General features: G+C 37.1%; 1 protein-coding gene and 1 pseudogene across 2 annotated transcripts in view; one reads left to right on the top strand and one right to left on the bottom strand.

Moving 5' to 3' along the window:
* The window catches only part of AQR (aquarius intron-binding spliceosomal factor), a 118603-nt gene that overhangs the window by 68419 nt on the left and 22429 nt on the right, over positions 1-27755 (bottom strand). For both annotated transcript variants that reach the window (XR_004030480.1, XM_003272795.4), the window contains exons 6-14: positions 25478-25618; positions 22942-23010; positions 21830-21930; positions 19666-19742; positions 15509-15573; positions 13247-13363; positions 10920-11033; positions 7685-7788; positions 1286-1388 (exon numbers count right to left, since the gene is read on the bottom strand). Coding sequence is in view for 1 of the 2 variants with exons in the window: in XM_003272795.4 (XP_003272843.2) it covers positions 1286-1388; positions 7685-7788; positions 10920-11033; positions 13247-13363; positions 15509-15573; positions 19666-19742; positions 21830-21930; positions 22942-23010; positions 25478-25618 (891 nt within the window). In the remaining variant the exon portion in view is untranslated. The remainder of the gene's footprint in view (positions 1-1285; positions 1389-7684; positions 7789-10919; positions 11034-13246; positions 13364-15508; positions 15574-19665; positions 19743-21829; positions 21931-22941; positions 23011-25477; positions 25619-27755) is intronic.
* On the top strand, positions 24320-24641 carry LOC105739962 (annotated as a pseudogene).

Here is a 27755-nt window from a genome sequence, read left to right as displayed (position 1 = left end):
ACCAACATGGTGAAACCCTGTCTCTACTAAAAACACAAAAATTAGCTGGGCGTGGTGGCGCACACCTGTAATCCCAGCTACTCAGGAGGCTGAGGCAAGAGAATTGCTTGAACCTGGGAGGCAGAAGTTGCAGTGAACCGAGATTGCACCATTGCACTCTAGCCTGGGGGACAGAGTGAGACTCCACCTCAAAAAAAAAAAAAAAAAAAAAGAAAAGAAAAGAAAAGAAAAGAAAAATAAGTGTTTGTCTAATAATGCTAAAATGACATATTCTTAAAATGTATCACATTCTCTTCAGTGAAGATAGTATAATTATAGAAAAAAAATCATGATATCTAAACAATATGTATGTTTTAATTTTTAATCATAAATTGAATATTAGAAGAATCCAAAGCCTGGGGAAATCCTTTAGGAAAGGGAGGAAACAAAACATAATGTTGTAGCACTATACATTTTAAAAATTATTTTCTTTTGTTGGAACTATTTAAATTTTAGGAATAAAATTCTAGCCACAAGACCTAATAGGCACAGGATCAATGTTATCCTCAAACTTATTTCCATTAGAAGAATTCCTGAAAACAGGTTGGGCACAGTGATTCATGCCTGTCACACTTTGGGAGGCTGAGGTGGGTCAATCACTTGAGGCCAGGAGTTCAAGACCAGCCTGGCCAACGTGGCGAAACTCTATCTTCTACTCAAAATACAAAAATTAGCTGGGAGTGGTGGCACACATCTGTAATACCAGCTACTTGGGAGGATGAGGCATGAGAATCACTTGAACCTGGGAGGCAGATGTTGCAGTGAGCTGAGATCACACCACTGCACTCCAGCCTGGGCGACAGAGAGAGACTCGGTATCAAAAAAACAAAAAACAAAAACAAAAACAAAAAAAGAAGAATTCCTGAAAAAAAATCCTCATTTCTTTCTATTGTAAAGAGTTATTATTAATTCCAAAAACCTTACTCATGAGAGGTTTTACATTGTCAGAAAATAGCACAGGAATTTTTAGGAATTGAAAGAGACAATGAAAAGTGATTTGCATATAAATACTTGCTAATAGAATGATTCATCCAGAAAGTAGTTTGAAGAGATAAAATACTTGAGAAAAGAAATGCAAAAGATGAGAAAACAAAAAATCAAATGATAATACAATTCCAAAAGCAAAATGGGAATTATCCACCTAAACTTTGGCCCACAAAAAAATCTATATGAACCTATATCTTTAAGAATGGCTTAAAAAGGCAGGGAAAACCACATGCAAAATTCAGAGAACATTAATATTTACCAGCAATTCTAGGAGAAATTCTTTATCAAAAGTTGTGTCTTCATTTTTAGGAAGAGTTGGCAACAAGCAGAGGTATGATGCCACCTGGTGGAGTGTGTTTGAACTGCAGAATAGAGAACAATATTTTATTCATAGTAACTTATTTCACTTCACTTTTGAAACATGTATTTTTACAAATAGCTTAAAAAAAACAAATATAATACTATGACATGGGCAGCAAATATCAAAAACCAGCAATGAAAATTAAGGCTTTAGTGAAGGGTTCTCAAAATATTTTCTGCAAACCTCTCATTGTACCCAAGATCCTTCTGGGCAGTCCTCAAGAACGCTTTTAAATATTAATACCGGCCGGGCACGGTGGCTCAGGCCTGTAATCTCAGCACTTTGGGAGGCCGAGGCAGGCAGGTCCCAGGGTCAGGAGATCGAGACCATGCTGGTTAATGTGGTGAAATCCCGTCTCTACTAAAAATACAAAAAATTAGCCGGGCGTGGTGGCAGGTACCTGTAGTCCCAGCTACTTGGGAGGCTGAGGCAGGAGAATGGCGTGAACCCGGGAGGCAGACCTTGCAGTGAGCCGAGATCCCGCCACTGTACTCCAGCCTGGGCGACAGAGCGAGACTCTGTCTCAATAATAATAATAATAATAATAATAATAATAATAATAATAATACTGAGACATTGTTTCACAGTTTTATTTAAGAATGCCCTTGATGAAGCAGTAAAAATTAATATTATTAAATTTGGACTCGAGTACCCGTTTTATTTTAAATTCTGTGACAAAATGGGAAGTACATATTTTGCACAGAACTTCTACTTTAAAAAAACAACAAACTGTTGGACCGGGTGCAGTGTCTCACACCTGTAATCCCAGTACTTTGAGGCCGAGGTGGGCAGATCACAAGGTCAGGAGTTTGAGATCAGCCTGGACAATACGGTGAAACCCCGTCTCTACTAAAAATACAAAAATTAGCCAGGCGTGGTGGTGGGCGCCTGTAGTCCCAGCTACTCAGGAGGCTGAGGCAGGAGAATCGCTTAAACCCAGGAGGCAGAGGTTGCAGTGAGCCGAGATCACGCCACTGCACTCCAGCCTGGGCAAAAGAGCGAGACTCCAACTCAAAAAAAAAAAAAAAAGACAAACTGTTTATACCAGCCTTGGACAAATGGCAAATTTTTTTTCAAATTTCAAATTTTGAATGAAATAAGACTACAATTTCAAGGAAAACAACTACCAATATTTGCTGTCAATGATAAAATTTTAACTTCCACATGAACGTGAAAAATTCAAATTTTGGAAAACTGGTATTCGCCACCATGAGTTTCACAGCTTTCCACTATTTAACTGGTTTCATCACCTCCCCAAAATCCCTTATGCTAATTTATAGCAAATCCTCCTCTCCATCCCAGTCCCACTACCATAATCAGTTTTCTATTTGTAATTTTGTCTTTTCCAGGAGGTCAAATAAATGGAATCACACATTAGGTAGTCTTTTTTCTTGTTTGTTTTTTGAGACGAGTCTCACTCTGTCGCCCAGACTGGAGTGCAGTAGCATGATCTCAGCTCACTGTTACCTCCACCTCTGGGGCTTAAGCAGTCCTCCCACCTCAGCCTCCCAAATAGGTGGAACCACAGGTGCCCACCACCACATCCGGATAAATTTTTGTATTTTTGGTAGAGACTAGGTTTCACCATGTTGCCCAGGCTGGTCTCAAACTCCTAAGCTCAAGTGATCTACCTGCCTTGGCCTCCCAAAGTGCTGGGATTACAAGTGTGAGCCACCATGCCTGGTCTTAGGTAGGTAGCGTTTTGAACGGCTGCTTTTACTTAGCATAATGCATTTGAGCATTTGAGATTCACCCACACTGCATATTTATCTGTAGTTGATTCCTTTATGTTGCTGAGTAGTATTTCATGATACGGCTGTATCACAGCATGTTTATTCATTCAACAGCTGAGGGATATTTGTGTAGTCCAGTTTTTGACAATTTTAAATAAAGCAACTATATTCATTTTTGTACATATTTTTGTGTGAACATAAGTTTTCACTTTTCTTGAATATATCTGTAAGTGGAAAACACTGGATCATAATGTTAAGTTCATATTTACCTTTGTAAGAAACTCAAATTTTTCCAAAGTGGCTATCCCACTTTGAATTCCCACCAGCAATTATGAGAATTCCAATTGCTCCACATCCTTGCCAAGAGTCAATATTATCCGTTTTGGGGTGTTTTTTTTTGTTTTTGTTTTTGTTGAGACAGGGTCTTGCTCTGTCGTCCAGGCTGAAGTACGGTGGCATTATCACAGCTCACTGCAGCCTCTATCTCCTGGGCTCAAGCAATCCTCCTATCTCAGCCTCCTGAGTAGCTGGGATTACAAGCATGTGCCACCATGCCTGGCTAATTGTTTTGATTTTTAGTAGACAAGTGATCCTTCTGCCTCAGCCTCCCAAAGTGCTGGAATCACAGACATGAACCATTGTGCCTGGCCTTATCCATTTAAAAAAAAAAAACAATTCTAATAGGTATGTAGTATCTTCTTACGGTTTAAATTTGTATTTCCCCAATGACTAAACTTGTTAAGCATCTTTCCATGGGCTTATTGACATCTATCTATCTACTTTGGTCAAGTGTCTGTTCAAATCTTTTGTCACTTGTAAATTGTTTTATTATTATAGGAGTCCCCCCTTATCTGTGGTTTCACTTTCCATAATATCAGTTACTCATGGTTGATGAGAGTCTGGAAATAGTTAAGTATAGTAGAATAAGATATCTTGAGAGAGAGACCACATTCGCATAACTTTTATTATAGTATATTGTTATAACTGTTCTTTTATTATTGTTGTTGTGAATCTCTTACTGTGCCTACTTCATAGCTTTATCATAGGTGTTTACATTACATGTTAAAACACAGTATGTATAGGGTTCAGTACAATCTACAGTTTCAGGCATCCACTGGGGTTCTTGGAACACATCCCCTGTGGAAAGTGGAGGACTACTGTATTGAGTTCTGAGATTTCTGGATACCATTCCTTCATCAGATATCTATTTAGCCAATATTTTCTCCTAGGCTGTAGCATGTTTTTTTATTCTCTTATCAATGTCTTTCAAAGAGCAGAAGTCTCTTAGTTTTGATCACGTCCAGTTCATCATTTTTTTTTCCATTATGGATTGTGCTTTGGTGTCTATAGAAATCTTTGCACAAACCACGATCGCAAAAATTTTCTCCCATATTTCCTAGAAGTTTTAATTTTGACATTTAGGTCTATAATCCATTTTGAGTTCATTTATGTATACGATGCAAGGTATGGGTCAAGGTTCATACTTTGCATATGGATATCTAATTGTTTCAGCACCATTGATGAAATCCTTTCTCTACTGAGTTGCCTTGACACATTAGTCAAAACTCAACTAACCATATAGGTATGGTCTGTTTCTGGACTCTATTCTATTCCATTGATCTATATATCTATCCATTTATCAATACCATAATGTCTTGATTACTATAGCTTTACAGCAAGTCTTGAAATTAGTAGAAATCTTCCAACTTTGTTCTGTTACAAAATGGTTTCGGTTATTATAGTTCCTTTGCCTTTCCATGTTATTTTTAAAATAAGTTTGTCAATTTCTATAAAATATTATGCTAGAATTATGATTGGAATTAAAATATATCTATAGATTAATTTGGGAAGGATTCACACCTTGGGTCCTCTTATCCATAAGCAAGACCTAGCTTCTAATTTTTCAAATTAATTCATTTTAATTGTGCAGACTTCCTTACGTGGTTTCAGATTCTACTCTGAAACTAATTTTTAAAGAAACTACCACTGGTCAAGTTTTCATAGAGTATCAAAGAAGAACATTCCCGATTATTTGATAAAGCTTATCAAAATACACTTCCCTCTGTGTAAGGCCAAATTTTCTTAATTTACTGCAACCAAAACAGTATCTCACAACAAACTGAATCCAGAAGCAGATCTGAAAATCTGTCTTCAATTAAATCAGTCACAAAAATGTAAAACAATGACACTCTTTTAATGGTGCATTTTTTTCATTTTGGAGAATATGTTTTTCATTATCAATACATATGGCTAACATATAATAGATTTCAATCAATATTTTTTTTCTTTTTTGAGATGGAGTCTCACTCTGTTGCCCAGGCTGCAGTGCAGTGGCACGACCTTGGCTCACTGCAACCTCTGCCTCCCAAGTTCAAGCCATTCTCTTGCCCCAGCCTCCCAAGTAGCTGGGATTACAGGCATGCACCACCACGCGTGGCTAATTTTTGTATTTTTAGTAAGATGGGGTTTCACCATGTTTGCCAGGCTGGTTTCGAACTCCTGACCTCAGGTGATCCACCCACCTCAGCCTCCCAAAGTGCTGGGATTACAGGTGTGAGCCACCACACCTGGCCTCAATTGAAATTTTTAAATGAATTAATAAATGCTTAAAATCTTTACAGTTTTTATTTCTACTATAGTGAATATAATGAATATAATACACATAAATGTTCTTTGGGATACTCAATAATTTTTAAGAGTGTAAAGGAGTTCTATGGGCAAAAATAAATTCCCTAGATGAATTATGCAGCTAAGCTAAATGTAAAAAAAAAAAAAAAAAAAGGCAATAAAAGTATTTTTAAAATATAGGAAAACATTTTATAACCTTAGGGTGAGAAGGAGTTCTACATAAAGCACCTAATATAGTTATTAAAGAGAATGACAGTTGTCATTAAAAATTTAAAATATCTGTAATGACAAAAGATGTTACAAACAAAAAACTGAGAGAAAATAAATGCAACACAAACTAGACAAAGGATTATTATCAAAAATATTAAGTTCTTTAAAATCAGTAAGATGACAAGCAACGAAATGCAAAATAGCAAAGGAAAATAAGAAGGTTACAGAAGAAATGTAAATGGCCAAGAAAAAAACAGAAAAATGCTTAATTTCCCAAATAAGATCAGGGAAATGCAAAGTAAAATGAGATAAAAATAGCAAAAATTAAAGTCTAATTTACCCAGCATTAGTAGGGAGAAAAATAAATCCTCATACACTGCTAGTTTAAGTGTAAACTGATACAGTCTTTTCTGAAGGAAATTTAGCAATATGTAACAAATTTTAAACACATGCCCCGTTTGAATCAGCCATTCTGCTTCTAGGAATCAGTACGAAACGGATGCTCATTGCAGAACTGTTTGTAAAAGCCAAAACTTAAAAATTAAAGATTCACCAATAGGAGGCCAGGCACGGTGGCTCATGCCTGTAATCCCAGCTCTTTGGGAGGCTGAGGCAGGATCACCTGAGGTCAGGTGTTTCAGACCAGCCTGGCCAACATGGTGAAACCCCATCTCTACTAAAAATGCAAAAATTAGCTGGGCATGGTGGCATGGGCCTGTAGTCCCAGCTATTTGGGAGGCTGAGGCAGGAGAATCACTTGAACCCAGGAGGCGGAGGTTGCAGTGAGCCGAGATCGTACCACTGCACTCCAGCCTGGGTGACAGAGCAGGACTCTGTCTCAAAAAAACAAAAAAAAGATTCACCAATAGGGGATTAACTTTTAAAAAAATAGCATGGTGGTCCTGTTTAATGGAACTCTATGTAGTTATTTAAAAGAATGAAATGAATCTATGTGTTATTAATTATATTAAATCCTCATATGAGACTGAGCAACCAAACCAACCTCAGTTTATTACATTTTAAATAGTCAAGGAACTAAACATAATTTCTCCCAAGAGCTGGGGGATGATACAGTATAGTAGTTAAAAGTTAGGGCTTGGAAATCACACAATCTGGGTTTAAATTGTATCTCTGCCACTTACTTGCTGTGTAACCTAGGCAAATTACTTAACTATTCTATGCCTCAGATACCTTATATGTAAAATGGTACCTACTTCTAGCATGAATGTTTTCAGAGTTGTTTACACACTTAACAGAATGTCTATCACATAGTAAATAAATGTATGCCATTATTATTACTATTTTCAAAAGGATATATTAGCAGATAGCTAAGTGCCAGAGGATAATACTAATTTTATAAATTTTAAACATGCAAAAATTTCCCTAAGTCACACCTCTAATATCACACATAATGAATCGTTATTGGTTTTTGTCATATGTCGTTTACGACTGATGAGATTGACCAGCTTTATATTCTACTCTAAGAAAAATTTAAGATCTAAGAAAATTGTATACGTCATAACAAATAGAAACTTTACCAAACATGGATAAGTGACAAAGACACCAAACTGCTGGAGAGAAGCACTAGTTGAAGACATCAATGAAGAGTGAAATAACAAGTAATATTACCTAAAGTACTGCAAAATGATTAAAAGCAATAAAGAAAAGTAAAATTGAGGGAGCATGATACAAGAAAAGAATATATAGTTTTTTCATGTTGTCTTACCTAAGAGGTCCAAAAAACTTGACCAAGGACTCCCGAGTATCTACTTCTGCCACATTTGAGAGGGCAAAATCATAGAGTTCAGGAAAATGTGCAAAAGCAGCTCTCTAGAAGATAATGGCAAAAAATATTAATAATTAATGTCTACATATTAATATAAACATCTACTATTTAAGAATGAAAACATTTTATAAAAATATTAACGCATTTCTCTTTCTTATATGCTTCTTTTATGTGACCTCTACCTTAGTCAGACAGAAGCATATAATAAAAAGAGAAAAAACTACAACTGTCATAGCAGAAATGTAAAAAACATAAAGTTGGCATTCAGCTTTCGACATCTAAAAGGATTTTCAATATATATGAAAATAGCCACAAAGCCTAGCTTTATTGATAGAAGAGGAGCAAAAAACAAACACACACTTGATTATCAAGAACTGGTCTAACAAGACTAAAAGAAAGTCCCAAGGAAACTCTGGCTGCAGAGAGAACTTGAAGGAGAGACCAAAAACATTATGCTCGTGCCTTGCTTTGGTTTGGAACTCTGGGAAAAGACCTCACAGGGTAACACTCTCAACCAACACAGGGTAAGCTGTAAGAAAATAGAAATAGTAGTATTGCAACAGAGTGACTGAGATAATATCCCTCGTCTTCCTTGGGATTTAACAACAGAGTGATTGAAATAATATCCCTCGTCTTCCTTGATGTCCATGTGGCACAGAAGAGATCCGGAAGTTTTCATGTGTTCCATGGTGGATGACACAGAAGGTTGCCAAGGTTGCCATGAGTGAGCTTGCCATGGGATTATGAGATTACTGCACACAATGGCAAAATGACTCTGCAACCCAAGCATGAGAATGAACCAAGGAAATAAACAAGTCAGTCCTCAGGAGAATGCTAGCACCATCAAGCAAAGTTGGGGCCTCCTCAACAGGGGAAATAGCCAAGTTCCTTGGAAGCAATAATGATGCCTTGCCTGTGTCAATACAATAGACCACATGCCACACCAGCTGTGGTTATTTCAAGGGCAGAGACAGGACAAAAACACTAATGCTCTGAAAAAAGCAGGAAAAGACATCTGAGTTAATCCCCCTTCCAAAACAATAAGGCTATTTTGGTGTCTCCACATACCTAGTAGGAAAGAAGAAAAACAGAGATTTTTTTTTTCGCTTTTTACACCATTATTTATTTTTTTTTTTCTTCTAAAAAAAAAAAACGGGATACGTGTGGAAATGTGCAGGTTTGTTACATAGGTATACATGTGCCATGGTGGTTTGCTGCACCTATTGACCTGTCCTCTAAGTTCCCTCCCCTCAACCCCCATCCCCAGCAAGTCCTGGTGTGTGTTGTTCCCCTCTCTGCGTCCATGTGTTCTCAATGTTCAACTCCTGCTTATGAGTGAGAACATGCGGTATTTGGTTTTTTGTTCCTGTGTTAGTTTGCTGAGGATGATGACTTCCAGCTTCATCCATGTCCCCGCAAAGGGCATGATCTCATTCCTTTTGATGGCTGCATAGTATTCCATGGTGTATATGTGCCACATTTTCTTTATCCAGTCTATCATTGATGGGGATTTGGGTTGGTTCCGTGTCTTTAATATTATAAATAGTGCTGCAATAAACATACATGTGCATGTGCCTTTATAGTAGAATGATTTATATCCTTTTGGGTATATACCCAGTAATGGGATTGCTGGGTCAAATGGTATTTCTCGTTCTAGATCCTTAAGGGATAGCCATACTGTCTTCCACAATGGTTGAACTAATTTACATTCCCACCAACAGTGTAAAAGCGTTCCTATTTCTCTGCAGCCTTGCCAGCATCTATCGTTTCCAGAGTTTTTCATAATTGCCATTCTGACTGGTGTGAGATGGTATGGTATCTCATCGTGGTTTTGATTTGCATTTCACCGATGATCAGTGATGTTGAGTTTTTCTTCATATGTTCGTTGGCCACATAAATGTCTTGTTTTGAGAAGTGTCTGTTCATACCCATTGCCCACTTTTTGATGGGGTTGTTTTTTTTCTTGTAAATATGTTTAAGTTCCTCATAAATTCTGGATATTAGACCTTTGTTAGATGGGTAGATTGCAAAAATTTTCTCCCATTCTGTAGGTTGCCTGTTCACTCTGATGATAGTTTCTTCTGCTATGCAGAAGCTCTTTAGTTTAATTAGATCCCATTTGTCAATTTTGGCTTTTGTTGCAATTGCTTTTGGCATTTTTGTCATAAAGTCTTTGCCCATGCCTATGTCCTGAATGGTATCGCCTAGGTTTTCTTCTAGAGTTTTTATGGTTTTGGGTTTTAATTTTAAGCCTTTAATCCACCTTGAGATAATTTTTGTATAAGCTGTAAGGAAGGGGTCCAGTTTCACTTTTCTGCATGTGGCTGGCCAGTTTTCCCAGCACCATTTACTGAATAGGAGATCCCTTCCCCATTGCTTGTTTTTGTAAGGTTTGTCGAAGATCAGATGGTTGCAGATGTGTGGTGTTATTTCTGAAGTCTCTGTTCTGCTCCATTGGTCTGTATGTCTGTTTTGGTACCAGTACCAAGCTGTTTTGGTTACTGTAGCCTTGTAGTAGAGTTTGAAGTCAGGTAGCATGATGCCTCCAGCTTTGGAGAAGAGAGATCTCTTAAGAGATAGCTAACTTGATTACAAAAGAGTTTGAACTGAATCTTTACCCCCAACAAAAGACTCTTTAAAACAGAAATAGCTGGATTACTTTAAACAGAAATAGCTGGATTACTTTAAACTGACAAATAAAACTTCCTTCTGCCATCAGAGAAACTGGAGCTCAAGAACAAGATAAGATCAGCAACAGAAAACAAGTGAAGATACCTTTTTGGGCGTATCTGAACTACACTGGCAAATTTCAGTCCCATCATATGTGTTCATCTTAAAAATGTGCAAAATGGTTACACATCCCCTGCCATGTGTTGAAATACTCTTTAATAAAATAAAACTGACAGCAGAGCTAATATTTAAATCCACCAAAGTGGCCCAGTAACTAACATTTCTGAATAGCAAATATCAGTATATTGATTCACAGAATTTAGACAGGTTATAAAAGAAAGTCTTATTTTTCAAGAATTCATCGGAAAAAGAAACGTTAAAAATGTTGAATATAAAAACACTATTAAATTAACATCGTTTTCAATCTGTACCTATACAAAACCTAAATTGTAGTATAATAAAACCTTATGGAACATATACAAAGTCTATAATGTATTTTAATTACCTGTAGAGAAGTAATTCTATCATAGTGAATTGTGGTCATCTCATTCTCTGTCAGAGCATTTCCAGTTTGGTCATTAATTTCAAAACCAGTATAGAATTTAAGCATGTCCAAAAGCTGAAGAAACACGTTTAAATGTATAAATCATATGAACATAAGGGCAAGAAAGCACAATACTGTTTAAAATAATAAACAGGTTCATACAGTTTCTCAGAGGTGCTAAAAAACTCAGGAATGTAAACATTACAAAAAAGATTTTAGAACATATCCAACTAAAAATGTTTTAGTTACGTGAAAATAAAGTATGTGAATAAATTGTTAAGTCTATTTCATATACATGGTCTACTTCTGCAAAGAAAAACTTATACTGCAATCCCAATACCTAAGAGAAATTAAGGGGAACATCACACTCCGGGGACTGTTGTGGGGTGGGGGGAGGGGGGAGGGACAGCATTAGGAGATATACCTAATGCTAAATGACGAGTTAATGGGTGCAGCAAAACAACATGGCACATGGATACATATGTAACAAACCTGCACATTGTGCACATGTACCCTAAAACCTAAAGTATAATAATAATAAAAAAAAAAAAAGAATCAGAAAAACCAAAAAAAAAAAAAAAAAAAAAAAAAAAGAAATTAAGGAGGTAATCTAAAGAAGCCCAATATTTTAATGAAAGAAATAAACAAAATCTATCTTATCTATCTACATCACTGAAAACTTACAAAGCTATAGCACCAGAGGGAACTCCTGAGGTCTCTTACTACAGGTTTTGCAATTCATAATTGGAGATACTTTTTTATATGCCACTTTTTTTTTTTTTTTTTCTGAGACGGAGTCTCACTCTGTCACCCAGGCTGGAGTGCAGTGGCGCAATCTCGGCTCACTGCAAGCTCCGCCTCCCGGGTTCACGCCATTCTCCTGCCTCAGCCTCCCGAGTAGCTGGGACTGCAGGCACCCGCCACCACGCCTGGCTAATTTTTTGTATTTTTAGTAGAGACAGGGTTTCACCGTGTTAGCCAGGATGGTCTCAATCTCCTGACCTCATGATCTGCCCGCCTCAGCCTCCCAAAGTGCTGGGATTACAGGCGTGAGCCATCGCGCCCGGCTGTGCCGCTTCTTTTAGGGAAAAACACTAAGAGAGGGAAAGCTAAGTTATTCTTTTTTCTCCATGGCCATCAAAGTCCTTTGGCTTAGTTTCTCTTGCTAACGAGGCTCTGATGTCTCCCCTGTAGCAGCAGCATCAACAGAGCCTACTGGCTGCACTCACCCCAAATCTTTATTATTTTTAGATCTATCTAATCTATGGCAGATCAGATATTAAGATTTTAATATATTTTAATATACGTGGCAAATCACTAGATAGAAATTTAAAAAGAGAATAAGAGGAATGCTCCCAGATATAAAAGAACAAAGGGGATATGTAAACACATACCAAAATTGTATCTCTAACTATGATCTCACTGAAAGATAGCAATAGAAGTTTGTTAAAAATGATTTCTTCTGCTGGGTGCCGTGGTTCACGCCTGTAATCCTAGCATTTTGGGAGGCCGAGGTGGGCAAATTGCCTTAGTTCACGAGTGTGAGACCACCTGGGCAACATGGTGAGACCCTGTCTCTACTAAAAATACAAAACATTACCCGGGTGTGGTGGTGCATGCCTGTAATTCCGGGTACTGGGAGACTGAGGCAGGAGAATCACTTGAACCCAGGAGGCGGAGGTTGCAGTGAGCCGAGATCATGCCACTGCCACTGCACTCCAGCCCGGGTGACAGAGCGAACTGTGTCTCCATAAACAAAACAAAACAAAACCAAAAGAAATGCTTTCTTCTGCATGACATAACAGGAAATGTAAAATACTGTGTCTTCCTACCCAAGACAACAAAGTTAAGTGCATTTGCAGCTTCCTTATTCAAGGCAGCATGTATACTTCTACATGATCAACTATCTTATAGAACTATTTATCTATCTATAGAACTATCAACTATCTATCGTCTTATAGAAAGAGTCACAGTATTGGGGCATAGTTCATTTAAAATTAATGCTCATCAGCTACTATATTTCACATAAAATCAAAATTTGTCAACATGTGTGACTGTATTCCCCAAATCATAATTCAGTCCAATAATAAAAATCATACATAATTAACAAAAAGTTATATAATTACTAGAGGCAACCTATATAAGAATACATTCATTTTATATATTAAGACATGACTTTAAAATAACTGGGAGTTTGTGTTATGCCCTGATACTCCCAGTTGTGTGGCAAAGAAAAGATCAATTTAGAGAGTAAAACAATAAATACGTTCAGATACATCAATATTCACCTGGGAAAAAAGATGGCCATCCTCTTCTCTACGAACAAGATTGGAAAGGTAACAGTGAACCAGAAGGTGAGAGTCATCCAGGATGGTATTAAACCAGCGCCTTGTGGGTAACAGGGCCTGGGAAAAACAAAACATCATAACAGTAAGTTTGTGTCTATTCTCCACAGCTAGAAGTGAAATCTACTAATATTTAACTCACAAGTATTAATCACATACCACGTGCCCTCCAACCTTCCAATAAACACACTGTATACAATGCAAGAGGTCCCGTTTATGCTGTAAATAAACCCAGTGGCAATGTTTTTGGTTTTAAAAACAATAATGATGATAAAAGAACTTTTAAGATAAAATTGAAAATAAAGGCCGGGGGCGGTGGCTCATGCCTATAATCCCAGCACTTTGGGAGGCCGTGGCGTGGCAGGTAGATCACCTGAGGTCAGGAGTTCAAGATTAGCCTGGCCAACAGGGCAAAACTCTATCTCTACTAAGAATACAAAAACTAGGCGGCTGTGGTGACGGGCGCCTGTAATCCCAGCTACTCGGGAGGCTGAGGCAGTGAGAATTGCTTGAACCCAGGAGGCAGAGGTTGTCTTGAACCAAGATCATGCCACTGCACTCAAGCCTGGACGACAGAGCAAGACTCTGTCTCAGAAAAAAAAAAAAAAGAAAGAAAATCTAGCACTAAAGGAATCTCACAGATCATCTTGGCCAGTAGTTTTCCAACAAAATCCTACGTAAAATTCCAATATACACCGTGTGTAAGTTTAAAAGTGGAGTTGCTCTGAGAAAAAAGGAAGTACAAATCCCAAAGATTCCTGTCTTTGTCTCCTCTCCTCATGTTCCCCTACACTATAGCTTGAAAATCACTAATCTAATCAAATATCCTCATTTTATAGATGAAGTTATTGAGATCCTCAGAAGTTAGAAGTTAGTTACTGGCAGAGCTAGAATTTGAAAGATCTCATGAATGACTGCTAGTCCAATATGCTAATACTCATATCAAAAAACCACCTTACTTCTCCATACAAGTAACAGATCTTCTTTCAATTTCTCACATTAATGAGAGAAAGGAAAGGAAATCAATTCAATCTGAGCTACCCCAATTCTGTATCTGAACTTGTCAGCAAATTCTGCACCTAAGAGTATGAAATCCTTTTTTTTTTTTTTTAAGAATCTTCATTTTAAAAAATTGAACACAGCAGCTATATTTTTCTTCACAAACATTGGGCACATTTAGAAAAGTGAGATTATTTAAAGAGACAATTATAAACCCATGACTTCATCCACTACAGAAAACTCTGTATGAGGGGTATTAAAGTATGACACAAAATAAATTGTCACTGCTGGACTCATGTTTAATAACTATACTATGTAATGTTTTTTCTACAAACAACAGCCCATGATAGCTGAGTCACTCATTTGAAAATCTGATGGGCCAACTACTCGTGACCTCCTTCTCTAAGTGACACCTTGAAACATGTACAAAGTAAAACCAGTTTGAGGTGATGAAGAAATACTTCATATAGACCAGGCACGGTGGCTCACGCCTATAATCCCAAGCAATTCTCCTACTTGGGAGGCCAAGGTGGAAGGATTGCTTGAGCCCAGGAGTTCAAGACCAGCCTGGGAAATATGGTGAAACCCCGTCTCTACAAAAAAACAGGAAAACTAGCCGGGCGTGGTGGTGCCCAACTGTAGTCTCAGCTGCTCAGGGGTCTGAGGTGGATCAGGAGGATCACCTGAGGCCTGGGAGGCGGAGGCTGCAGTGAGCCGAGACAGCGCCACTGCATTCTAGCCTTGGTGACAGAGAAAGACCCGATCTCAAAGAAAAGAAAAGAAGAAAAGGAAAGAAAAGAAAAGGGAAAAGAAAAAGAATTTTTCTTTTCTTATTTATTAATGTATTTTTATTGTATTGTATTATATTAATTTTTATTAATGTATAATCTATATTAATGTATATTAATAAATATTGTATACAATAATATATTATTATACAATACATGAGCACCCAATATGTATTGTATTATTATACAATGCATACGTATATAATAAATATATACATATTTACCTTTAATATATTTTAATTAATGAAAGGAAATATATACCTTTCCTTTCTCTCATTAATGTGAGAAATTGAAATATATAATAAATATATACATATGTATTGAAAAGAAAAGAAAAAAATACTTCATATATAGTCATATGCTTAATCTTAGACCCCCTAATGATTATATAACAAAAAAGTCACTGTAGATTTCTTACCTCTAGATCAATCATAAGTTCAATGAATCTTTCACAGTAATGAACTTTGTCCATAGTGACAGGTTCTAGACATAAGAGAGAAAAGCATGATAGAATTTTCTTACTAGGGCATTTTGCATGCTGTTTCTGAAAACTGGCAGTTATTTAATAACTTAAAGCCATTTGTCTTTTATTCATCAGAATTGGACTATGATTTAGAATGAGGATCTCACATATATATTTTTTTAAGGAAGGCCTTACCCTGATACTTAGCTCTACAAATATGAGAAAATAAAAAATCTAGCTTGGGTCAGAAGCACATTTTAAAAATCAGATTTGCAAAGATATTTTAAAAGTATTAACCTTTAAAAATCTGTATTAAATTAGATTTTGAAAAAACTTAGAGATATAAAAACTAGAAGGCAGTTTTATATCAGTTTTTGATCCACTTTCCTTATTGTCTTTACATTCTAAACTTCTGAGAGTTTTCTCGTATGTATAAACACACACACCTATGTATATGTACACACACACACCTTTAAAGTGCACTGAAAACTAATTAGAGAGGTAATTTTTATGATTTTTTTCCACTGTACATGTATTACTTTAACATTAGAATGCCAATGACACAAAGAACAATAAAAATACCTTTTAAATCACTAGCTTATTATATACTATTTATGAGCATAATATACTATTTTTACAAATATTTATTTTTGTTTTTAAATAATTACAACCTTGGGACACGAAGTATTTTCAGAGTACAAGCTTTTTTTCTAATGCCAGGAAATGGTCTACCATTTTACCAACTAAAACCATCCTGTCAAGTTGGTTTCAATTAAAACAAAGATAATTTTAGGTTTCCTGTTGCTACTTAGTTTAAAGACTTGCAGCAGTGACTAACACCCAGTGCCAGACCTATAGAAGGCATCCTACAAATGCTTCCATAAAAATCCATTTATTTATTTGTAGTGTACAGGAAAACGGAAAGCTTAATGTAAAGCAAGAAATGTGAATACTTTTGTGATTAATATATACAGAAATGTTAACTGGAACTTTTTCAGCTAGCATATGCCCATAATCCAAACCTGAAATAACAGAAGTATAGAAATTATTAGCTGGAAAAGACCTTTGAGAGCATCTATTCTAGATCTTCATTTTCCAGGTAGAAAAACATGATCAGAGAAAATGACCTGATAAAGGTGTCAAGCTAGAATGGTTGGTTAGAACTGGAACTAGGTTTTCTGCGACATACATATACAGTTATTTAAAATAACAATTTAAAGGAGCAATTTTTAAATTAAATCCATTCAAACCAATCTTTTGTTGCTATCTTTCGTTCTTGTAACTGTCAAAGGAAAACATTTTTTCCCAAACTAAAAGAGTGAGCAAATTCTGAATTCTGTATCTTTATTTACGTCTTGAGAAATTACTGGAAATGGCCCATTTAAAATTAGAAAACAATGCATGGTGCTCTGGTGACTAAAGTTGCATGTTTTTTTATGATAGCTGGTCCTACTGGGCATGTTGCCTAAGGTAGAAACCTTGCTATCCCAATTTCAGACACAAATATATCCTTATCATTTGTCTCAGCTATACTGTAACTTTTTTTCCCTTCTAACAGCAATCTTAACATCTCAGACTATCCTACACAGATTTCCAACAACTCATCTGGGCATTCTGTTTTTAATGACCCTATTTTAAAAAGGAAACTACAATCCTTCTTAAAATCTTTAAAAAATTAGCCTTCTTTTTCCTAACTACATAATCCATCTATCTTCATACCCATTCTGAACTGGCAAATTACTGTCATCATCCTGTTAGTTCCTTTGCCAGCAAGCTGACAAATTTTGATAAAAATTCAAGATTAAGAAATGATGTTTTCTGGCCAGGCGCAGTGGCTCACACCTGAAATCCCAGCACTTTGGGAGGCCGAGGAGGGTGGATCACTTGAGGTCAGGAGTTCAAGACCAGCCTGGCCAACATGGTGAAACCCCATCTCTACTAAGAATACAAAAATTAGCCGGGCATGGTGGTGTGCACCTGTAGTACCAGCTACTTGGGAGGCTGAGGCAGGAGAATCACTTGGACCCAGAAGGCAGATGTTGCAGTGAGCTGAGATTGCGCCACTGCACTCCAGACTAGGAGACAGAATGAGACTCCATCTTTAAAAAAAAAAAAAAAAAGTTGTTTTCTGACAGTATATAAACAATAGTGGCAACAGCAAGCGGTTTATAGGCTGTTAAATTACTGCAGGCCCTATGTTCTTGTTTTTGAAACCTAGACGACCCTAGATAAACATTCCATAGTTAGAGATATCAATTTTTATTACAGACATTTATAGACATTAGTAGCTCAAAGTGCTCAATGTTATTCTTTGTGCCAAGAAAACCCAATCTTAGTCCTCTTTCCAGGTTTGAAGGCACTTAGTGGAAAGATTTAGATATACTAACATTAACAGACTTAAGATTATAAGCATAAAATGTCTTATTTATTTATTTATTTATTTATTTTTGAGACGGAGTCTCGTTCTGTCACCCAGGCTGGAGTGCAGTGGCGCAATCTCGGCTCACTGCAAGCTCCACCTCCCGGGTTCACACCATTCTCTTGCCTCAGCCTCCCAAGTAGGTGGGACTACAGGCGCCCGCCACTGCGCCCGGCTAATTTTTTGTATTTTTAGTAGAAACGGGGTTTCACTGTGGTCTCGATCTCCTGACCTTGTGATCCACCCACCTCAGCCTCCCAAAGTGCTGGGATTACAGGCGTGAGCCACCGCGCCTGGCCAAAACCTTTTCTTTATACTAATGCTAGTAGCAGTACTGTGCCCCAAATCAGATACAACTGATTTATTGCATTGGTATCAACTCCTCACTGAATTGTAGCTATGATTTTCAGTTGTAAAATATTACTTGGAGGGTCAGCATTTATAACTCATTCCGTTGTATTTTTTTAAAAGCTGTACTTTCTGATGCAAAAATATAAATATGGTATACCTATAGAGCTGTTCTTAGATTATATTCCACTTAAAAATATTAAAACAATTGGCTGAGTGTGGTGGCTCATGCCTGTAATCCCAGCGCTTTGGGAGGCCGTGGCAGGCAGATTACTTGAGGTCAGGAGTTCGAGACCAGGCTGGCCAACATGGTAAAACCCCGTCTCTACTAAAAATACAAAAATTAGCCGGGCATGGTGGCACACCCCTGTAACTCCAGCTACTCAGGAGGCTGAGGCAGGAGAATTGCTTGAGCCCAGGAGACGGAGGTTGCAGTGAGCCAAGACTGTGCCACTGTACTCCAGTCTGGCTGACAGAGTCAGCTTCTGTCTCAAAAAAATAATAATAATTAAACAATTATATTTTAATTTTATAATTTTAATATAGTATATACTCTATAGAGTATATACTTTTTAAATCAATAAATGGAGCTATGATGGAGGAAAATCCTTCTATTTAGTCTTTTAGCTCATATCTCAGTAATATTTCTCCTTTTTTTCCTCCAACAGTATCAACAGGACTTAAAAACACTATTCAGCACCATATTATAAATAACATGCAAATATGGTCTGTAATTTTCCTCTTCACAACTGTATACCAGCACCTTAGACAGGACCTAGATCTAGTAATTAGGTGATAAAAATATTTGCTACATAAAGGAATATTTCAATAACCACACTGGTGCCTTTAAAATAACCCTTAGGCCAGGCGCCGTGGCTCACGCCTGTAATCCCAGCACTTTGAGAGGCTGAGGTGGATGGATCACTGGAGGTCAGGAGTTCAAGACCAGCCTGGCCAACATGGAGAAACCCCGTCTCTACCAAAAATACAAAACTAACTGGGCATGGTGGCGCATCCCTGTAATCTCAGCTACTTGGGAGGCTGAGGCAGGAGAATCACTGGAACCCTGGAGGGGGAGGTTGCAGTGAGCCGAGATCATGCCACTGCACTCCAGCCTGGGTGACAGAGCAAGACTCTGTCTCAAAAAATAAATAAATAAAATAAAATAAAATAACCCTTAAAGGCAGTCCCAATACTCACACTTTAAAAAGGAGAGGACATACACGTTGCCAATACAATTTAAAATCATTCCAAGAACAGTTTTTAGATTAGAGATGAGTAAATACCATAGAGGCAGCTATATGATAATTTCACAAATGCACTGAGTAAAAAAGAAGATAGTTACCGGAAAGTGGGACTGATTTCAGCACAGAGATAAACTTCTGGATGAGTTGTGAAAGAAATCTCCTCTCTTGATATGCCCTAAAATCAGAAAGAACATTGACCAATTATTTTTGAAAAATAGTCATTTCAAAAGTAAATTTTAAATGTTGACCATAGCTTTCCAATACTGTTCAACTGTTCATTTCTTTGTGAAGCTGGGACTATAACTTGGATATACAGCTTCTTCTTTCTATGTAAATACAGTGCTATACGAAGAAAAGGAGAGTCACATTACTGACCTAATAAGCCACCTAAGCAAGCACCTCCTTCTCTCACCGTGAACGTTTTCTTTTTTCTTTTTTTGAGGTGGAATCTTGCTCTGTTGCCCAGGCTGGAGTGCAGTGGTGTGATTTCAGCTCACTGCAACCTCTGTCTCCCGGGTTCAAGCAATTCTCTTGCCTCAGCCTCTCGAGTAGCTGGGATGACAGGCGCCTGCCACCATGCCTGGCTAATTTTTGTATTTTCAGTAGAGATGGGGTTCCACCACCTTGGCCAGGCTGGTCTTGAACTCCTGACCTTGTGATCCACCCACCTCGGCCTCCCAAAGTGCTGGGATTACAGGCGTGAGCCATGGCGCCCAGCCTGAGCCACAGCTCCCAGTCAAACATTTTCATTTGTGATTTACAAGTCAGACCCAGAAAGAAGTTTCAAAATTCCGTTTATAGTCTGCCCTTACCATTAAAAATCTCACATTTAATGTAGTTAAAATGAGATGAACAATATTATATTTTAACGTTTAAGTATTAAGTATAACAGAGTATTACAATAGCTAAAGATCAAATGTTTAAAAAATAATTTTCTATTCATTACTACTTTAAGATCTATCCATTAATGAACAGACATGTATCAAGTACTGTATAGCTGTAAATGCTTGTAACAGTTCTGCTGGAAATACAAAGAAGGGGAATGGCTAAAATCTACTTGCAATAACAAGTCATATATTATAAACACAATTAGTAATACATGCCAGTATGTGATTAATAAAACTGCCTGATATTAATTAAGCACGCATTTTGCCAGGATCTGAGCTACGCTAAACACTTCACATCTTATTTAATATTGATAACAGTCCTTGGAAATGGGTACTATTGTCCAGATTTCACAATGAGGCTTAGAGGTGAAGTAACTTGCCCAAAGTCATACGGCAATTGAGTGTGGAATCTAGCTAAGTCTGATTGTAGAACCTATGTCCTCAACTACTATACATATCCCAATCATTACATAAACAGCTGTATGTTTTCAAAAAAATCATAGAGCATGTGTTCTAGGAGTTCAGATGAAAGCACTATGATCTAAAGTAAAATAGTTGGTCTGGAAGAGTGTTTATATGGTTAATATTCAATTAAGTGGAGTGAAGAGGAAAGGGACTTAGGAAAGAAATGCTACAGAAACAATGACTAGAGTAGTCCAGTGATTTGCAAGAGTCACAAGAAACAGCTGCAAGCTTCTGAAAGCCTTGTAAGAAGTTTAGAGTTAGGCTGGGCGCGGTGGCTCATGCCTGTAATCCCAGCACTTCAGGAGGCCGAGGCAGGCGGATCACCTGAGGTCGGGAGTTCGAGACTAGCCTGACCAACATGGAGAAACCCTGTCTCTACTAAACGTACAAAATTAGCCGGGCGTGGTGGCGCATGCCTGTAATCCCCGCTACTCAGAGGCTGGGGCAAGAGAAATCGCTTGAATCCGGGAGGCGGAGGTTGCAGTGAGCCATGGTCACACTATTGCACCCCAGCCTGGGCAACAAGGGCGAAACTCCGTCTCAAAAAAATAAAAAAAGAGTGAAGGAGTAAGAAAAAGAAAGAAAAGTTATATTAATAGCCTCAAGATAGTGGAGAAAATTGAGAACCATCCATGAGGGACACGGACAATAGGCAGGGAGAAAAACAGTGGGTCAACTATATATACTTAGCAGCACAGAAAGAAGGAAAAGAAGAAAAGCATAATGTTCTGGCTTCTACTTTAGATCTTTGTGAAAAATATTCTTAATGACAGTCTAGGTAAAAGCACTTATTATAATAATTTATTTGCGCTCAGCACTATATAAAGGGAAACAACAAACCAGTCAACATCATCTAAGGTCCACAATCCAGCATAATAAGCCAACATGAAATGAAGCTCTGCCAACATACTGTTCTCTTGCTTCCGGATCCATCTTTTCATCATTCTTTTTAATCAAGTTCCAGAATTTTCTTAGCTTAGGTGTCTTTTTTAATTCTAATTCCAATCGTGCCTGAAGAAGAGATGTGTTATTAAATTACCAGTAACCTCAAAGTTTACAAGGATAAGGATTAGATCAACTATTTGCTAGTTTTCTAATATACGAGTACAAAATAGAGCAATTTGATAAAACCTAAAAATAACATGACAAACCCTGAAAATTAAGAAATGAATAACGATATCTTAAAAAATTATTCAATTCTTGCTCTTGTTAATAAAAATACAAATCAAGATTGTAAGCTCAATAATCAACTTTTTTTTATTTCAAAACTTAGAGAGCTAAGTCTGAAAAATATATGCACCAACACTTAGCATAATCACTGAGGTTTGAAAAATATGAGTCTGAAACAACGCACAAAAAACAGCGATCACAAGTAAATAAGGAAATGTCCACATCAGCATATTCTCTCTTATGGCACTTGCCACTTTTTAACTCAGTATTAATTATTTGATGTGCCTTATGTTTTCATCCCCATCAACTGGTGCTTATAAATGAGTCTGCATATCTGAGTATATGCAGAAACATCCATGTGCAGGAAATGAAATTCTGAATAAAGCATTACACTGAAATCTGATAGTTTTAACTAAACTACCTGAGATGTATTAATTTGGCTTTGGTACCTGCACATATTACCCAATAAAGACTTTATGGAAAAATGGAAGTCATTAATATTAGGTATGATCCAGATCTTCTCCTACAGCTATATATATACTCTAATCAAGGAAAAAAAAATTTAAGTCCACATTTAGTCTCATCTATACTTTGCTAAATTAACTACCTTTCTCTATAAGCTCAATACATACTACCTTATTCATTTTATATTACTAAAATTAAGTTAAATATCGAATGCACATAAAAACTTTAAAATAAAAACTGTATCTATGAAAAGTTAATGCAAAGTGGCTTTTCTAAGAAAAGGGGTATTTAGCTACCACTTGTATATCCAGATTAAGGCTATAGACTCTACAACCACATGTTCTACTTATAACACATACATTCATAAGACTGAAATTAGAGACTTACCAGCTGTAAGCCCATCCACATTGGGAGGGAGATAAGCTGCTGTACTTGACTTCGTATCAAGTCTACCTCCTGTTTAGGGCATGAAGAAAACAAGTTTATAAACATACCAGCATTTCTACCTAAGTTTTTACATAAGAAGTATACTGCCTTTTTAAGTCCTGGAGGGAAAACATGCCACAAATATTTTCAAATTAATATTTTGATATTAAGAAGTTCAATGCTTTAAAAAAGCCTCTATCCTTATTATTTACAGATTTTGTATTTGTAAATTCATATACTAACAAAAATGTATTTGAAACCTCAAAATCTACACTCTATGTGCTTTCACAGTCATCCAGATGGCCCAAACAAAAATCTGAGTTGCCTGACGTGCACATTCTCAGGTGAGACTGAGCTGATGTTCTGCTTCATTCTCAGCTCTCATACTATAAGAAACAAGTATACTTTTTGTGGCCTATTGAGTACTATTTTTTTGGGCACATTTGTGCTTTTTGATGATTTTGCTGTTTAAAATGGCAGCAAGCCCAAGGCTGAAGTGCTGTCTGATGTTCATGGGTGCAAGAAGGCTGTGATATGTCTTACAGAGTAAATACGTATGTTGGATAAGCTTTGTTCAGGCATAATTACAGTGCTGTTGGCAGTGAGTTCATGGTTAATGAATCAACAATATACAATAAATAAGCTGTCTTTAAATAGAAACACACATAAGGCTATGTATTGATAGTTTGTAAAATGCCATCACCGAGGCTTGCAGGAACCCTGTATTTCCCCAAGGAGTAATGGTTCTGTATTAGCTCATTCAGTGTTCACAGCTACTTTATAAAATGAACATAACTACCTGAAATAAGAATTGACTGCATATTTTAAAAGATAAAGCATTTCTTTTTTTTTTTTTTTTTTTTTTGAGACAGAGTCTCACTCTGTCACCCAGGTTGGAGTGCAGTGGCACAATCTCGGCTCACTGCAAGCTCCGCCTCCCAGGTTCACGCCATTCTCCTGCCTCAGCCTCCCTAGTAGCTGGGACTATAGGGGCCTGCCACCACACCCGGCTAATTTTTTTGTATTTTTTAGTGGAGACGGGGTTTCACCGTGTTAGCCAGGATGGTCTCAATCTCCTGAACTTGTGATCTGCCTGCCTCGGCCTCCCAAAGTGCTGGGATTACAGATGTGAGCCGCTGTGCCCAGCAAGATAAAGCATTTCAATAATAAACTAGTTTGGTAAGTTGGTTAAAACTATCACCAAATTACTAATACTAATAAAATCTTGTTTCTGTTTAGTTTCTGATAAAAAAAATCACATCTATTTATATTTCTATTTGTTCTGTTTAGTTTAATAAATGTTAAGGAGGCTTTTCATGCTGATAACGCTCACGCAAGCATGGTTAACGTCCCTAAAACCAGCCTGACTTTCTGTAAGAAGTGTGGCAAGCACCAACCTCATAAAGTGACACAGTACAAGAAGGGCAAGGATTCTCTGTATGCCCAGGGAAAGCGGCGTTATGACAGGAAGCAGAGTGGCTATGGTGGGCAAACTTAAGCCGATCTTCTGGAAAAAGGCTAAAACTACAAAGAAGATTGTGCTAAGGCTTGAGTGCACTGAGCCCAACTATAGATCTAAGAGAATGCTGGCTATTAAAAGATGCAAGCATTTTGAACTGGGAGGAGATAAGAAGAGAAAGGGACAAGTGATCCAGTTCTAAGTATCATCTTTATTATGAAGACAATAAAATCTTGAGTTTATGTTCAAAAATAAATAAATAAAAATAAATGTTAAAGAGATAACAGTGGTACCCAGTGCAGGCATCATAAATCTTTTTTTATGCCTTTAAAACATCTATGTGAGATAGTACATGGAAACAGGTAATAACCATCCATCTATTAACACTCGGTCTTCAGAATAAGAAAGAACTCCATGCATTCTCCTGCATGGGTGTAAGTGAATTATCAATTCAGAGGCACTAAATAAATATGTGTATTTATCAGCTAACCACATAGGAAAGCTCAAATAAAATATTACTGAAAATATTTAATTTTTTAGAAGATAATCCTATGAAGGATGAAAATGTATCACACATAAGACATTTTCAAAGATCATCTACACTTGGCCTTTATCAGTCAACTCAAAATACAACTCTCCTGCTGACTAACCAGCCTATGCATGAGGCATGATGAAAAGTAATGAAACTACATTCCTGTATGTATATGCAGTTTGTGGCACAGATCTCATTACTCCAATTCCATATTAACCAGTCTCCTTGCTGCTTTTCATTTTTGTGCTCTCCCTTTGGAGTTTCAGTTCTTATAATCATTTTTCTTAAAAGTCTAGATAGAAAAAATTAAGTATCAAGTTCAAATCTATTAAAAAGTGAACATATAAAATGGTTTTACTGATAAGTGGCTGAAATCAAGCTTTTAGCATTATCCTTATTCCCCACTATTACAGATGAAGAGTTGGCTACAGAGGTAATTTCATCTAAACTCAACCTAAAAGAACAAGAAAACTTGAAAATTACCCCAAAATATAAAGTAAAAGTACCAAACTATTGAAGCAATGATCAAGAAAAAGTAGTAAGACTGTCTGTTCATGAAGTGAAAATTCACCATCAGTTTCAGCTAATGCCGCCTTCAAGATGTGTTTAAAAAAGAATGGGAAGTGGTCTGGCTTCTTCTTAAAAATCTGAAAAGAAACAGAATAAAAATTCATTTTGTACTGGCTTGCTCACTTAAGCTTTAAAGAAGCCCTAGTAGGCTTTTTAGCAGTCTATTAAAAAAAACGAATAATTACAAAAGGGTTATTTGTATATCTATAAAAGAAGCATCATGTACTTATAATTAATGGCAAGTCAAATACAGGTTTCTGACAGGACTATGAGAGAGCTGCAGAAACCTTTAGCTAATAAAATAATGGCTTTAATTTCTTTAGTTTTTCCTCTGTGGATTATGCCTGTATTTAGCTTAGGCTTTGTTTTCTTATTAAGGATCTGAAGTGTTTTAATTTCTCTGATTTAAACAAAAGAAACTACATCTTTAGCAAAAATTGTAGTTTTCACACTGTAATGAATCTCAAGGACAGCCCCTCCTGCTTTATATTAGCTCTTTACACTTAACTTGTAAATAATGTAAATATATTCAAGCCTCTTTGACCTACCTCTGTTTCTAGTTACTGCCACAGACAAGTGCTCCAAGCGTGTGGTTACACTAGTTGTTTTCATTCACTTCTCTAAGACAAGCTTTCCTGAAGCTGTATGGCTGTCAAGTCTTATGGACCCTTATTAACCCTCAACTCCTTTTCACCATATTGAAGGCTCTTCTTCTTTTGTCTGTTATCTAAACCGCAATATTCCTAGGGTTCTAGCCTCATTCTTCTCCCCCTATTACTTCAACCACTAAATACCAATGATTCCAAATATACATCTGCAGTCCAGATTTCTCTTCTGAGCTCTCAAACCTTAGATTCCTCTACTAGACGACTTAATCTAGATATTCCAAAGGCAATTTAAACTGAATATGTCCAAATTCAATTCAACAGTTTTGAATCCTCCAAATTATTCCTCACTCTCTATTACCTATCTTGGTAAATGGCACCATCATATATTATATTCATTTGTCCAAGCCTGGAAGGTTATTGAAAATAACACCCTTTCCTAATGCTACTTCAACTGATTATCAAATTCAATCAATTCTACCTTCTACATCTCTGTATATCCTCTAAATCTGTATTATCATTTCTCTATTTCAAGGCCTAATCACCAAAGTGATCTTTATAACAGGCAAACTGACCAGGTTATTCCCTGGCTCAAAAAATTTTCCTTCTTCCTTTCTATATTTCTATAATAGCTTGAAGCAACTTGAAGAAACCTCGGGCTGTCTTGATAGCGACATAAAACCCATCTCTAATGTGCCCTGAGATTGTAGTCATTTAATGAATATTTGAGATAAGTGTCCATGGTTTTATCTTAAAGACTCTATCACCTTTTCACTTTGGAGACTATTTACTCAAAACAGATGACAGGCATCCATTCCTTTTTTCATTTAAAAAAGTGTGACTGGAAGAGAAGAAACTCTTGATGAAGTGACCATTATATGGCGGGCAAAGAAAACAAAGATTTTGGATCCCTACTGATCAAGCTTCTATTGCACCAGCACAAAAAGGAAACATCAGTGCATTAGAAATTTCTAAAAGGAAAAATAGATCCCAAATCAAGGACAAAAAGAACAGGCCGGGCACAGTGACTCATGCCTGTAATCCCAGCACTCTGGGAGGCCGAGGCGGGTGGATCACCTAAGGTCAGGAGTTTGAGACCAGCCTGGCCAATATGTTGAAACCCCATCTCTACTAAAAATACAACAATTAGCTGGGCATGGTGGCGGGCACCTGTAATCCCAGCTTCTTGGGAGGCAGAGGCAGGAGAACTGCTGGAACCTGGGAGGCAGAGGTTGCAGTGAGCTGAGATGCCATTTGCACTCTAGCCTGGATGACAAGAGCGAAATTCAGTCTCAAAAAAAAAAAAAAAAAAAAAAAAAACCAAAAGACCATTGAAATTATAATGTAAGCATCTGTCTTGACTTTGGTAACTTTTTTTCTTCATGTAAAACTACAAATATAAACTCCCTCTTATGAAAAAAGACACTGAAAAATATCTCATTTGAACATTATATACTCGAGCTTTTTTTTCTTCTTCTTAGAGACAGGCCTCGCTCTGTTACCCAGGCTGGAGTGTTGTGGTGCAATCATAGTTCCTTGCAGCCTCGAACTCCTGGGCTCAAGTGGTCCTCTTGCCTCAATCTCCCAAGTAGCTGGGACTACAGACTCA

This window comes from Nomascus leucogenys, chromosome 6 (genome assembly GCF_006542625.1).
Source record: "Nomascus leucogenys isolate Asia chromosome 6, Asia_NLE_v1, whole genome shotgun sequence".
NCBI classification, from domain to species: domain Eukaryota; kingdom Metazoa; phylum Chordata; class Mammalia; order Primates; family Hylobatidae; genus Nomascus; species Nomascus leucogenys.
Note: the sequence above shows the minus strand (reverse complement) of the source record. Positions and strands in the feature narration are given on the sequence as shown.